Raw genomic sequence first — 14,959 nt, 5'->3', positions numbered from 1 at the left:
GGCCTATCCTGGTATTATGGAAGAGAGTCCTAAACAATTTCCCCTTCAGCATGAGGTGAGCTACAGTAAAACATCGAGCTCTCGACTGTTTATTGTTCATAAAAGTTCTGACTTCAGACCTACCCCAACCAAGCAACAAACTAGCAGTGACTGCTGATTTGGATTTTAACTTTCTGTTCTGTTTCTCTTATCTGCGGAAAAATGTGCTTGAACTTCAAACTCTGCTTGCTCTGAGTGAGACAGAGAAACTTACGCATGCTTTTATATCAAGCAGAGCTGACTGATGTGATGACGCAAAACTTTTGTAAAGTACCCACAGCTGACTGCGAACGCTGCAGAGGAGGAATAACACAGTACACTGATGTTCCTGCACTTTCCATATTTTAATTTCTTTTACTTGTTTTTAAATATCTTCGTGGTCTTGCTCTGTTTTATGTGTCCCATATGCTCACGGTGTAGGAACTTGTACAACCCCTCAGGCATGTCTGCTAGTCAATCTAAAGTTCTGGGCAAAAACCATTAAAGAGAGGCAGGTTTTAGCTTTCATGTCTTTTTGGTTGATCCATTCTAGTTTGATTTTTCTCTTTTTTTTAAATTATTTTTAGCTTATTAATTACTCTGTCATGATATTGTGTCTTGACTCTAATCAAGTCAAGCTGCGTTGATTTTTCTGTAGACTAATTATACTTTTCTTTTATACTTCCTGACATAACTCCATATCTGTGTGCCTTGATCATCTCTTTCAGGGTCCAATGCACAGCTACCGAGAGACGTTTCAGGACAATGAAACAGACAGGTTTGCCAACAGTTCCACCTTTGGAGGTGGTGGAGGTGAGAATTTATTCCATATTCCATATTCTCCATCCCCTAGTCATAGCCACAACACACATAGGCTCACTCTGTCTAAGACATTAGATAGAAATTGTTGGTCTGAATCTAAATTACATTTATTTCTTTATTAAAAAATGCACAAGAAAGGCTGCTGGAAAACACTGAATTGTGAACAGAGGCTGAAGTTTAAATTAAGTAATTTTGTTTTCATTATATATAAATGAAACAAATACACAGCAAAGAACAAACTCCAAATAAAATAGAAGAAAAAAAAGATAAACAACCAAACTACAGTAAATAAAGGCTTTAAATGATTTTGCAATGGAAACAGCTCAGTAGCAAATAAAACTGAGTCTCTTCTCACAGTCATGAGCCCTCCAACTACTCAGACGCCCTCTTGTCTTCTGTAAGGCTGCACACTTCATCTTAGCCTGCGGACACAATGGTTTTCCCCCTTCATCCCAGGCTTCGTAGTCCATCTCCTGCCCATCCACCCAGATCCAGTCCTTAGATAAGAAGCGCAAACCAATCCAGACATGTTTAGTGGTGTGATATTTATTCAGCTCTTTCTGGATCAGCAGCATCTCAGTTTCTGATGCCACACTGGCCAGGTCATCATGGTGCTCCCTGCAGTACTCCAGAGCTTCCTCCCAAGTCTTTTCCTCTTCCACCACTACTGTGCTGTAGCAGAAGACAGGGTTGATATGGTCTGCATGTGCATCACGCCATTTTTTGTTATCAAAAAGTCCATAGTCTTCATTGGGTCGGTTTTCAGGTTGATCCTGTTTCCAGCAAAGCTCAGTCACCTGTCCACCTCCTGACCACAGCCACTTGTTTTTGTCTGAGAGATTCCTCAGCAGTCCTAACCAGATGTAGTCATTGAGATTGTGAGAGAGCTCCTGAAGCTTGAGGTTATCCCGTTCATTACTGACCGGGGCCAAGTCTGTGTATTTCTGCTGACAGTAACTTAAAGCTTTATCCCAAGGCATTTTCTCCTCAATGTAAACATACAGTGGGGCAAAAAAGTATTTAGTCAGCCACCGATTGTGCAAGTTCCCCCACTTAAAATGATGACAGAGGTCAGTAATTTGCACCAGAGGTACACTTCAACTGTGAGAGACAGAATGTGAAAAAAAAATCCATGAATTCACATGGTAGGATTTGTAAAGAATTTATTTGTAAATTAGGGTGGAAAATAAGTATTTGGTCACCTCAAACAAGGAAAATCTCTGGCTCTCACAGACCTGTAACGTCTTCTGTAAGAAGCTTTTCTGTCCCCCACTCGTTACCTGTATGAATGGCACCTGTTTGAACTCATCATCTGTATAAAAGACACCTGTCCACAGCCTCAAACAGTCAGACTCCAAACTCCGCCATGGCCAAGACCAAAGAGCTTTCGAAGGACACCAGGAAAAGTATTGTAGACCTGCACCAGACTGGGAAGAGTGAATCTACAATAGGCAAGCAGCTTGGTGTGAAAAAATCAACTGTGGGAGCAATCATCAGAAAATGGAAGACATACAAGACCACTGATAATCTCCCTCGATCTGGGGCTCCACGCAAGATCTCATCCCGTGGGGTCAAAATGATCATGAGAACGGTGAGCAAAGATCCCAGAACCACACGGGGGGACCTGGTGAATGACCTGCAGAGAGCTGGGACCAAAGTAACAAAGGTCACCATCAGTAACACACTACAACGGCAGGGAATCAAATCCCGCAGTGCCAGGCGTGTTCCGCTGCTGAAGCCAGTGCATGTCCAGGCCCGTCTGAAGTTTGCCAGAGAGCACATGGATGATACAGCAGAGGATTGGGAGAATGTCATGTGGTCAGATGAAACCAAAGTAGAACTTTTTGGTATAAACTCAACTCGTCGTGTTTGGAGGAAGAAGAATACTGAGTTGCATCCCAAGAACACCATACCTACTGTGAAGCATGGGGGTGGAAACATCATGCTATGGGGCTGTTTTTCTGCCAAGGGGACAGGACGACTGATCCGTGTTAAGGACAGAATGAATGGGGCCATGTATCGTGAGATTTTGAGCCAAAACCTCCTTCCATCAGTGAGAACTTTGAAGATGAAACGAGGCTGGGTCTTCCAACATGACAATGATCCAAAACACACCGCCCGGGCAACAAAGGAGTGGCTCCGTAAGAAGCATTTGAAAGTCCTGGAGTGGCCTAGCCAGTCTCCAGACCTCAACCCCATAGAAAATCTGTGGCGGGAGTTGAAAGTCCGTGTTGCTCGGCGACAGCCCCAAAACATCACTGCTCTCGAGAAGATCTGCATGGAGGAATGGGCCAAAATACCAGCTACTGTGTGTGCAAACCTGGTAAAGACCTATAGTAAACGTTTGACCTCTGTTATTGCCAACAAAGGTTATGTTACAAAGTATTGAGTTGTAGTTTTGTTATTGACCAAATACTTATTTTCCACCCTGGTTTACGAATAAATTCTTTACAAATCCTACCATGTGGATTCATGGATTTTTTTTTTCACATTCTGTCTCTCACAGTTGAAGTGTACCTCTGGTGCAAATTACTGACCTCTGTCATCATTTTAGGTGGGGGAACTTGCACAATCGGTGGCTGACTAAATACTTTTTTGCCCCACTGTACTTGCTAGAAGTTCCAGAAAAGCTCAGGAGGAGCAGGGTCCAGACGAAGACCTGATCCATCATTGTTTTGTTTCAAAGAGTGTTGCGAGCTGTGAATACCCAAAGTGTCAAAGCTATGAGATGTTTGACAGAAATGATTTGCATAGGCAGGCTCTGTCATTCGCTCAACCCATCAGTATTGTCGAGGGAGAAGAGAGAACAAAGTTTCAAGGAAAGAAACAGACTATAAAAGTCTTTCTTAAACACTCATTATTATGTCTGTTCTGTGCACTCCTCGTCCAACATTGCCCATACGGAAAAGAAATAGTAAAAACATATGATTTACTCATGAAAGTGGCCACTTTCTCATTACTTTCATATATTTTTTTAGTAAGTATCCAAAACATACAAGTTTCATTATATAATTTTTCAAGGGACCTTATATGTGTTTTCACCCTTGTATGCTTTTCATACAAGTTTCATACAAGACAGATACAAACTTTATAAGATGTATATATATCCTTTCCATATGGGTGGTCTTCTAGGAATGTAATTTTGGTCTCCATATTTTTAATTAAATTCAACAGCTATTTGATTTCTTTAAATTTCTGTCATCAATGCACTTCAAATATATCAAAGAAAGACACAGACATGAAGCCTGAGGTTATTGGGAAAGAGCAACTAATAGGGGTTGCGTGACTTCACAGCCGACAAACGAATCAAAAGAAGGATTTTCCATGTTGTTAGTGATTTCTTTCAAATGCAAATGTAGAGGTCAAGAGAAGAAACTCAGTGAGGGCTGAAAGAAACAATCTTTATTACTTCTGCTTTTTATCTTTCTATCTTTCCATCCTTTTGCTTTTTGTCATTTTATTCTTTGGCCATGTTGGTGCAATTAAATATAAAGTAATGTGGACTTAGGTGTATTTTATAATCTTTGAAAAACTCTCCAGGTTTGGGATAACATAGGATATATTTAAGCTATTAACATTAAATTATAATCCTATCAACAACACTGAAAAAGAGATCTGTCCTTTTCACTGCCTCCATCAAACCAGGTGTGTTTTTATAGTCAAAACAATCAAACTTACAAGTCATCTCACCAACCACTGCCCCCAAAATATATGTACTCAATTCAGTTATAGCACTGACCTCCGTGTTCAGACAGTCTGTGTGATACTGATATTTGGGAACCCCAGAGTCCTCTCTCCTGTCATTAGTCCTGAACTCACAAGTGTTCTAATAAGAAGGTGTTCTTTTGCACAAACATTCATATTTGCCCACCTTTACCCTTTACCATGCAATTACCATGTAATTAGGCTGCGGGCCAAAATTGGCCCGCAGGCCAGAGTTTGACACCTATGAGCCTTCAAGTGTTACATATTCGTACATGTAAATCCACCATCTGTTGAATTTCCATGTTGCATCATACTTTTGCAAAAGGGAAAACCTCTGTGCTTTCATTCCTTGTATTAGTCAGGGTACATTATTACGTATTCTCATATGTCATCACTAATGAGAAAGTTTTGCAAATACAAAATTTTTAAGAATCTTTTGAATCTCTTTCTTTCTCGTAGCTCGCTCTCCTCCAGATTTGAGCAAGACTCCTGTGTCACCGCTGGGATTGAAGCCTCATCAGCAGGGTGCAGCAGGTCAGTTTACCAGCATTAAATATATTTGTCTTCATTTAGAACTGACAGTATATATACTACAGATGATGTATACAAAATGATATTCAGTTCATGGTACAACATTCAGGTTTTCAGTATTTGCATCCAAAGAATTTGAATCTCCCAAATCATAATTAGATTTGACTAAAAGCACTTTAGCCATCCAGTGATAATTATACAGAAGTGTACAGTGCACAGAATCCCTGCACTATGTCATACTGTAGCTGACTGAGTAGAAGGTTGCTTTAATACTTTGCTGCCCTCTAGTGTGTAGAATTGTTCCTGCAAATGCTTCGACGCTAACAGTTCTTGCTCTGAGCTCAAGTGCATCTCTCTTCTCTCCTCCTTTTCCACACACCCTCTCTTCTTCTGTTGGTGTCTGCTTCTTTTTTCTTCTTGTGGTCAGACTTTCATTCTAATACTGGAGAACAAGGTAAGCTTACTTTTTGTGGCACCACCAAACCCATATTTGATATTTCTGTGCTCGACTATACATGGATTTGTCTTTGTTTTATGATGATTGATGTTAGATTAATTTCCTGTTTCTGTCAGTTTCGCCTTTTCCAAGCTTCTGATGCCTGTTAACTGATTTGTCTTGTTACGTTCAGGGCATCCAACTGTTGCGTGATGCACCAAAAACCGATCTGACCGTACACATGTATGTGTGTGTCTGTTTTAACACGCAGATAATCGAGGTTTTGGCGACTCCAGGGTACAACCTTTGAATGCTCCTCTCTCCTCCAGCAGTCCCATCCACAGCACTGATGGGTGAGTCTTCTGTCACTTATTTTTCTTGGATAAAATTTTTAGCCTGTACATGTTTTTTATACATATTAAGCAAATGTTACTTTTCTTTTTTTTATACTCATATCCAGGATGTCATTTATGGAGTATGATGCTGAAAGTTTCTGAAGAACCCTTGTGATTGAGGTTAAAATAAAGTGATTTCGCAACTGGAGCGTGAAAAGCCCAAATTTTAAATTAAAATAAAAGTTTCCGGTTCTAATACATTGACACATATGGGGACATACTGCTGTGAAAGTACTTCATTTCATGCATATAGATAGCTTGGAGACCCAAATTAGATATTCAGGTTAACTGAGCAAGCACTTGGCGACAGTGGGGAGGAAGAACTCCCTTTTAAAAGGAAGAGAGCTTTGTCAGAACCACGCTCAGGGAGGGGCCAGACAAGTTATAGAGTGTGTGAGGACACAGAGGAAAGAAATGAGAGCATAGAGACATGAGGACAAAACAGAAAAGATAGAAAAGAGAAGAAAACATTTAATAACATGCTGTAGATGCATATAAACACACTGTGTTTGAAGAGAGGTGAGTGAAAAAGAAGTGTTTAGTGCATCATGGAGAGTCCTAGCATCTACTTCTAAAAACCACAAGTAAACCAGCAGTCTGAGTGCTGTGTTAGCATAATAACATAACGAAAAGTATTTAAGACATGACAGAGCCTAAATATTCAAGACTTTGCTTGTAAGGATTTACACTGAGAAATTCCACGTCACTTCCTGTGTATAATGTCTTTCATTAGAGAACAATCACCAGTCACATTTCATGTGGCCTGTATATGATGTATCGCAGCATTATCCCAGCAGTGATAGAAATAAAACCAGTACCTCAAACTGAATTTCTGTTATTACTGCACCCACCTGCAGTACCAATCACAGCTCACTAGGGGGCTCCAGCTCACACTTTGGGAATCACTGGACTAAAGCAATGGTGTCATCATTCAGTATGATGCTGTAGAGAAGTGAAAGTGATGCTGAGAATAGATTAGCAGCCAAACATCCAGGAAAGCAAGCATATAAGTGATTACAGATCTTTCTCGTTGAACTTACAGATTAGCATCATCATTGCATTGGCGAGCAGTTGAACAAAAGTTCAATAGCCTTATTAATTTAGTATCAAAGACTGAGCACAGATGGAGTCACTCTGTTTTCTATCTATATTTAATCCACATAAACAGCTAAATAGAGTCAAAATTGCAGATTCAATTAAAAATGGCAATCAGATTATAATAAATAACTATCCACACAGATACAGACAAAAATGAATGCATATTCAATGCCACTATTTAACAAAAACCCAAACCCCACCCCCGAAACTGATACAATATGTTCATGTTTAGGATCCTTTCAGAGGGCGATGAACCAACCAAAAGACCTAATAATGCTTTTAAAATAATAATAATAACATTATACAGTGGGGTAATTTTCATTGAGGTTACTTAGATATGAGCTGCCGATATCATCCACAAGATGTATTTTACGAACTGGAATAAGTGCTGAAATGTCAACATCAAGTCAGCTTGAGCATCCTTATCACATTTAATGTTCGGTGTAAGGATCAGGTACAAAAATACAATAACATACCTTTTCTCACTTTTATGATTGTAGAAGAAGAACTAGTTCTTCAGATGCCGTCCCACACAGCCCCGCCTCTATTCACCCCCACAGATCTGCTTCCCCAGACGGATCTCAGGTCAACATTATGGGCGTCCACACAGTCCCCGGCAGCCCTAACACCCTCCACCGCACAGTGGCCACCAATACTCCTCCGAGCCCTGCACTGCAGAGACGCCTGGGTCAAGCCAGCCCCTTGCTGGGCAGGCACCCACCTCCATCTGGTGTTCCTTCAAGTCCTCTGATTGGCCGAAACCCTAAAACAGCAGCTGCCGGTGTGCCACCTAGCCCTCTGATGGGGCGCCGCACGGCAACGAGTGGACACAGTACGCCTGATGAGCTGGGCGCTGCCTCTCGCCAGGGGGGCATCCATCAGCCTGCCACGCCTGCTTTCCCAGTCTCCCCACAGCTGCCAGAAAAGCGACACATGTCCAGTGGAGATGCAGACAGAATGGAGAACAAGAACCTGATGCCAATACCGATCAGTGTTAGCAGCACGCCTAACCTGTCTGGGACACACACTCTCCCAGACGTCTCCAAGTCTATATACGGTAAAAGGGAACTTTTTTTTTTAATACCTTTCATGAACCTCATGGGCTAAATATCACTGATTTTCTTCACCTAATTTCATTCAAACAGACGGTTATCCTGACATCAAGATGAATGTCAAGTTTGTCCAGGACACCTCCAAGTACTGGTACAAGCCAGACATCTCTAGAGAGCAAGGTGAGAGTCAGGAACTTCAACCAATTTCAGCTGCTCATCCTCTCATCATTGCTTTTCTTTTTATTCTCCTCATCTTCTTCTTGTAGCCATCAGTTTGCTGAAGGACAGGGAGCCTGGGGCTTTCGTCATAAGGGACAGCCACTCTTTCAGAGGGGCCTATGGTCTGGCTATGAAGGTGGCCTGCCCACCACCAACTGTCCAGCAGAACAAAAAAGGTAAAGGCTTCCCGCACTCTGCTCTTGGCTTGCTTGTGAAACATCTGCCTTCTCCAACAGCTGGATCAGCTGAGTATGTCTTTCTTTTAGTTGGTGACATGACTAACGAGCTAGTGCGGCACTTCCTGATTGAGACAAACCCCAAAGGTGTCCGCCTGAAGGGCTGTCCCAATGAACCCTATTTTGGTGAGTTTCTGCTGGTGTTTTTTTTCTGTTTGCAACATCAAAATCACAGGTTGAAATTTAATTTAATATCAGACTGATCCAGTCTGACAGAGAGACCATTGCTTTCTGTTTGTAGGCTGTCTTTCTGCTTTGGTGTACCAACACTCAATGACCCCACTGGCTTTGCCATGCAAACTGATGATCCCCACCAAAGGTAACTCTTGTTTTTTTAACTCTACTTTCTTAGTTTCTTTAACATTTTATGGAACGGGAATCCACTCAGACTTTTAGTACAAACCAAATTATTGATAGGTACTTCCATGTTTTTGATAAAAATGTCAATTTTATTTTACACTTTACAATTTATTTGCTGCAAGTAATTGTATTCAGATGCAAAAATATAACATCTACTCTATTCGGTCTCTCCAGACCCAAATGAAGAGGCACTAGAACTCACCACACCAACTGATCCAGTTGTTGAACTTCTTAAGCAGGGAGCGGGTAAGTGTCACTGAAGTCTACTAGAAGAAAAAAGGGATAAATTATGATTCTACAAAAACTAACTCTTTGTGAAAAGTAGAGATGCACCAATTGCAATTTTCTTGGCCTGTTCCAATTTCCAATTTTTTAGTTCTTTTTTTTAAGTGTGATGTGCCAATACCATTTTTTTTAATTCTGGTTTCTTTCTTAAAACTAAAAATGACAACAAAATCACATTTTCTTCAATGCAATATTCTAAATTATATAGCAATAATAGAAATTTTTAAACTTACAAAATTTTCCCCCAAAACTACAGTAAGTTACCGGGTATTGTCTCACAGAAGTAACTGAAAATAACCTACTGGAAAGAGATACAGATAATTAAAATGACTTCCTGTATATCTAGTTTTACCTGACATATTTCAGCTTGCCAAATAAAACCAGTTGCAAGAGATTCATACAACAAAACAGTTATATGTTTATAAATTCAACAGCCAACATGAAATCAACACCTTTTCCTTTTCACTTCTGTCATAAATTTTTTTTCGTAACTGCTTTTATTCCGCGGGCATACTGAGGTTCATACTGAGGCTGCTAGCATATGGCTTGCGCCGGACTCTGGATAGCTTTAGTTTTAGCCACTTTGCTTTTGTTTGCTTCCCTAAAATATCCATATTCAACTGGATGATGGTGATTTTATGTGGGATTAGATTTGCTGCAAATGTTTTAGTGCCGGTTCCCATGTGGTTTACTTTAAAATTTGTCACTTTACTCACAATGAGGAGTTTAACATCCAGCATTTGGATGTCAGCGTGTGCTGTTCTTTTGCAGATATGTTGCGCATGCATGACAAAGACCAGCTTATAATCAGATATATGTGAAACTGTTTGGCCAGTCACCAGTTGTGGCACAGACTAATGGAATCAGGCCTGTTCTGGTCCCTGAATGGACAATTTGTGCATTTCAAGAAAAAGAAAAAAACTTTTTTTTTTTTTTTTAGAAACATCAGATCACTTGCTTACACAACCTTGTCATCCTTACTTTACAGTCCAGAAGGTTCCTGAGGAAGCCCATGGTAAATACTGGTTTGCACTGCTCTGCTTCATCATGGAATTTTACTGAATATGAGTGTGCTCTTTCCCAGAGGGTTTCAGTCACTGTTAACAAATTTTACAACTAAATAAAACTCGGAAAAAACTTGAAATTCATGCATGTTATGTAAAAATATGCGTTGCATGATAACTTGTGTCATAACATTATTCACTGTATGCATTTTTAATTATCCTCACTACAGCTTCCATCACTTTAAGACAAACTGCATGCACACTGTTTTTTGTTTTTTTTGTAGGATCTTCTCTTATGTAGCAGTGTTTTTCCATTGTTTACCTCTAGCGTGCAATGTTCTCTACATCAACTCTGTGGACATGGAATCGCTCACTGGGCCTCAGGCAATTGCCAAGGCAATTAGTCAGACGCTGTCAACCAACCCTCTGCCCGCTGCCACCACCGTCCACTTTAAAGTGTCCACACAGGGCATCACACTCACCGACAGTCAGAGAAAGTGAGTAAGCACGTTCAGGAGTAACTCTAATATTAACAATGGTCTTAATAAGGGTCTGTTATATCTGTTATCTATATTAGTATGATAGTCCCTAACAAAAAGAAATGTTTACTGCAAAAGTAATTTTGCACCCTCTAGTGGTAGCCAGTAAACCAGTAATCACATGACAGCATTTTTCAGCAAACACCAAGAGATACCCTGTGCAATGTTTCACATCCAAGCATGGTCTTTTAATGTAATGTTATTTTATATTCATTCATTCATTTTTACTGCAGGCTTTTCTTTAGAAGACATTATCCAATAAACACGGTAACCTACTGTGACATTGATCCCCAGGACAGAAAGTAAGACTTTCCTTTAATGTACTGAATATATATATATATATATATATATATATATATATATATGATTAGTGTAATTACTTAATTCAAAATTATATTTTTTATTGTATTTTGTATTTGATTTTTTGTTTTTTGTTTAGATGGGGCAAAGAAGGAGGCGGCTCAGTGAGGTAAGTTTGCATGCTTTAAAGATAAATGTGTATAAAGAGTTATCTGTGTACTGAACGTCATAAACAACTGAATTCATTTCACTAACCACTTAAAAAAATATTGTTTGGTTTCCTTTTCCAGATGTCCAATAGCTACAGTATTTAACCTTATCTGGCAAAAAGGTTGAGACACATCAAACTTTAAATTTAACAGAAACTTTTAATACAAACTCAACATATCCAAGGGTGAAACTGAGAAATTTGATTGTTTAGTGAAAAATAGATGACATCATTGGTTTAATGCAATCAAAATGTCTCAGAAAAGCCTCGGCTCTTCTTTTAACACACCTAGCAAGCATTTAGCAACTGAGGATATCAACTGCCAAAGTTTCAAAAGCAAAATGTTTTTTTGATGCTTGCCCCAGCATGAATTTGAAGTTGTTCAAGGTCACCTTAATTATATTTGGACCTGTTGATAGACACTGTCACTGAAGCACACTGGAATATTTTTGTTATGAAAGGCATTCATGTTTGTTTGTTTTTAACTTTGGCACAGTACTTTTGTAACAAGTAGACTGTCAAACTGCTTGCTGACTAATGACTTGTGATAACAGAGTCATTTGCCTTTGTTTAAGTATAATATATGTTTTTCTTGCTTTCAGGCTTTTTGGATTTGTGGCAAGGAAACAAGGAAGCACAACAGACAATGTCAGCCACCTGTTTGCTGAGCTGGACCCAGATCAGCCCGCCTCCGCCATCGTCGGCTTCGTCTCTAAAATGATGCAGCGATGAAACCCTTAACGTTCAAATGGCAGTGGCTGTTTTGCAATCTTCCCTCATTGTTGGTGTCCTCTTTGCCAGGGCTGGATGGAGTCCTTTCCTTCTGTTTTATGTTGGGTTTTTGTTTTCCTTCTCTGTTTTTTCCTCTCTGCCTTGCTGGTTTGTTTTGATCTAATTGAAGTAGTCTCTGTTTGAAGGCTTTGGTGTGGATCGAAACTGGAGCTAGAGGATGTGTGATGCGGAGCAAGCATGTGACAAACATGGAAGCCATTGGAGGGAGAAGATTTATCGACAGGGTAACCTGTGCTTGGAGAACTTAGCTAAAGACTAAAAGAAAAATGCAAAGTCTAGTCAGGGAACATAAAAGGAAGTGGATGTTTCAGGGTTTTCTGTTGTTCTTGTCGATTGATTTACCAAAGGTAGCTGCAATACAAGTGCGAGAATGATGTAGCTGTTAAGCCATTATTATTTCCTCCTTTTAAAAGATGAAACATTGAAAAAAAAATCTGTTTTCTTGAACTCATCTTCAGGAGTAAAAAAAAAATGTTGGCCTTGATGGCTTTTAGCAAAACTGTCTGAAGACATTATGCATGTTAGCTTGATCTTTAAGCTTGACTCTTCTACCTTCCACAAAAGTCATTGTGAAATCCTTAGAGTGGCCATTTCCAGGTCTGTTATGTGTTGGAAAGGGCTCTGCAGTGAAACGACTGATCTAAACTGCACATAACAGACCAGACTTAACAAAAAAAAGAAAAGGGGAGGGAAAAAAAGGACAATAAAACAATGCCACGCTAAGGTCACCGAACTTTGTGTCAGTGCAGCCACTTTTGCATCACCTCAGCATCCAGTCCGAGCCTGATTTCTCTCTCTAAAAACACAAAAAAACCTTGCTTCTTGGATTATCCACCTGATATCGGCAAGCTCGCAATTGCATGCCAGACAGAGGGATTGTTTTATCTAGAAGGTGGAGCCGCTGATTCAGGCCAAGACTCTTTCCTCCCAGAGTCACACAGACTTCGTCATCACCAACTGCTTGATAGACGCTGCCACTGAAACACACTGGAAATCACCAGGGACTGGCCCAATGACCTGGACCTATGCACTGTTCTTTATGCATGTTGTTGTCCCAAAATGCACCCCCCCCCATAGTGACATCCAACATCACTGAAATCATTCTATGCCATGTGCTTAAATCTAAAAACCTTTAGACGAGTACTCTGACGCCGTATGACTTGTCAAAGACTGCATGAAATAGAAACTTTTTTTGTACTCTTCTCAGAGTCCTACGAAACAAACAAAAAAAGGAAGTAGAACAACCCACTGTTGAAGTAGTCACATGATGGTGAGATGCTATGTTTTTACCTTTGTTTTCATTTAGTTTTCAGTCCATTTGGGCCAGGGTTACCTTTCGCTGTATCAAGGACAGTTTTATGTTCCACGGTGTTGGAAATTTACAAAATTTACATCTGGATACCATTTAGTGTTAAAAACAAAGAAAAAAAAAAACACATGAGAAGTTTCCACACTGTGCGCAATGCCTGCTTGTTGAACACACGCTCAACCATTCACAATAAGCTAAGGGGAAAAAAAATTGATATTGATATAAATGTACATAGATACTACTTTGAAAGGTGACATAGCGAAAAAAAGTATTTATTTTTGTTGCTTTGGTCCCTCATGATTACTCATATATACATATATTGTACAGTCTAGATAAAGAAGATTACCTAATAGGGTGAGAAAAAAAAGATATATACTTATTTTGGCTAATGATTTCAAAGTCTGGCGATTTTGAAATGCGTTTGAATATATGGTGTACATTACTTTGTACATGTATATGTTTGTTTTCACCTTGTCATGTATTACTCTTTTTTTCTGCCTGTTTTTTTTCTTCTTCTTCCCAAACGAGGTGGGGCGCAAAGGAGACAGGTCTGAAATGTGTAGACAGAAATATCTGAGTGTGCTTCCTTACATTTGGAAGGCAAACATATCGAAGCTGTTACATTTAAATGTGTGAGAAAAAAAGGAGGAGGCCAACCTCGAATGCAATATGAAAACAGCTTTTATGCATCCGTTACAGTTACAGTTATAATTTTGCCAAAGATTCATACGTCTATGCTAACTTGCTGCATGCTGCTTCTCAGTTTCCATTTGTTTTGTGTTTCATTCATTTTTCAGTCTAGCTCAACTTGAGCAGCCAGGTTATTATGGGATGTTCGATATTAAATAATTGCAAGACAGCAAGACATTGAGATGTCTTGCAATGACAAAAGTATTTTGGGGGTGGGCAGGCGTTTGTTGTCTCCAAAATGTATTTGCTTAAGATTGAAAAGTCCCACTGTGCCCATCTCAAAGAAGAACAATGAAGTTCTGTTCAATTACCAAAACATTAAATTTCAAATAGACGTCAGTGCTGGAGGTAGATAAAGTCAGACATGTCTCATCGTGATGCTAAAGCTCTGCACTTGCAGCCTTGTCAGACCTCCAAAGGTGTCGTCCCTCCCCCCCCCCCCCCCCCCCCCCCCCCACCCTTTGAGAGTCATTGATTTATTTATTCTTATTTATTCTTTCATTTCCTTACAAATTTCCATGTTTCATTGTCACAGCTTTGCAGTTTTTACAGCGTTAATGATTTTAGGAATGTACGGTGGCGCTTTATTGAAAGCAAAGAGGTACAGTGCACTTAAATCAATGTCATTTGAAAAGAAAAACTAAAGAACTAAATGTTGAAATACAATTTAAAAAAATCAAAACTATATTGTACCTGTTGGCTTTGAGTCAAGAGTTACCTTGTTGTTTCATTGAAATTAAAAAAAAAAAGATTCTGTGACCCCTTGTACAGATGAGACTTGTATGTTGTATGAATGTTCTACTATGGATGTGCAAAAGGGTCTCAGATTTTGTCTACGCTTATCATTTACATTATGCTGTCATGGCTTACCTGTTCCTGAGGAAAAAAATGAAATAAAAACATTAAAGCAATACAGATACATTACGTTAAAGGCATGTGGGTGTTTTTTTTTTACTGCGC

The 14,959-nt window shown here is 39.6% G+C and overlaps 2 protein-coding genes across 6 annotated transcripts in view; one reads left to right on the top strand and one right to left on the bottom strand.

Moving 5' to 3' along the window:
* Positions 1-12,267, top strand: part of LOC146547246 (tensin-1-like) — a 122,331-nt gene extending 110,064 nt beyond the window's left edge. For 4 of the 5 annotated variants that reach the window (XM_085266086.1, XM_085266083.1, XM_085266085.1 and 1 more), the window contains 15 exons: positions 747-831; positions 5,005-5,079; positions 5,504-5,530; positions 5,784-5,865; positions 7,506-8,062; positions 8,151-8,237; positions 8,324-8,452; positions 8,543-8,638; positions 8,754-8,831; positions 9,047-9,118; positions 10,146-10,172; positions 10,490-10,658; positions 10,934-11,002; positions 11,140-11,169; positions 11,811-12,267. In XM_085266086.1, coding sequence (XP_085122212.1) covers positions 747-831; positions 5,005-5,079; positions 5,504-5,530; positions 5,784-5,865; positions 7,506-8,062; positions 8,151-8,237; positions 8,324-8,452; positions 8,543-8,638; positions 8,754-8,831; positions 9,047-9,118; positions 10,146-10,172; positions 10,490-10,658; positions 10,934-11,002; positions 11,140-11,169; positions 11,811-11,940 — 1,713 coding nt within the window. In that variant the 3' untranslated portion in view covers positions 11,941-12,267. The remainder of the gene's footprint in view (positions 1-746; positions 832-5,004; positions 5,080-5,503; positions 5,531-5,783; positions 5,866-7,505; positions 8,063-8,150; positions 8,238-8,323; positions 8,453-8,542; positions 8,639-8,753; positions 8,832-9,046; positions 9,119-10,145; positions 10,173-10,489; positions 10,659-10,933; positions 11,003-11,139; positions 11,170-11,810) is intronic. The other variant, XM_085266084.1, reaches the window with a different exon arrangement.
* On the bottom strand, positions 767-3,508 carry LOC146547247 (macrophage mannose receptor 1-like). Its single transcript, XM_085266089.1, has 2 exons — positions 3,450-3,508; positions 767-1,842 (listed from the first exon to the last, which is right to left on the bottom strand). The coding sequence occupies exons 1-2, from the start codon at positions 3,506-3,508 to the stop codon at positions 1,164-1,166; spliced, it is 738 nt and encodes a 245-aa protein (XP_085122215.1). The 3' UTR covers positions 767-1,163.
* Positions 12,268-14,959: the final 2,692 nt, after the last annotated feature.

This window comes from Mchenga conophoros, linkage group LG23 (genome assembly GCF_057382185.1).
Source record: "Mchenga conophoros isolate Kocher_MC1m ecotype Shallow Benthic linkage group LG23, M_conophoros_male_GT1.1, whole genome shotgun sequence".
Taxonomy (NCBI): Eukaryota; Metazoa; Chordata; class Actinopteri; order Cichliformes; family Cichlidae; genus Mchenga; species Mchenga conophoros.
Note: the sequence above shows the minus strand (reverse complement) of the source record. Positions and strands in the feature narration are given on the sequence as shown.

Excerpts from the sequence above, each read along its gene's own strand:
- LOC146547247 (XM_085266089.1), bottom strand. The coding sequence starts at position 3,508 with ATGGATCAGGTCTTCGTCTGGACCCTGCTCCTCCTGAGCTTTTCTGGA. Across the intron at positions 1,843-3,449 it reads TTTTCTGGAACTTCTAGCAA|GTATGTTTACATTGAGGAGA; the intron begins GTACAGTGGGGC and ends TTTTGCCCCACT.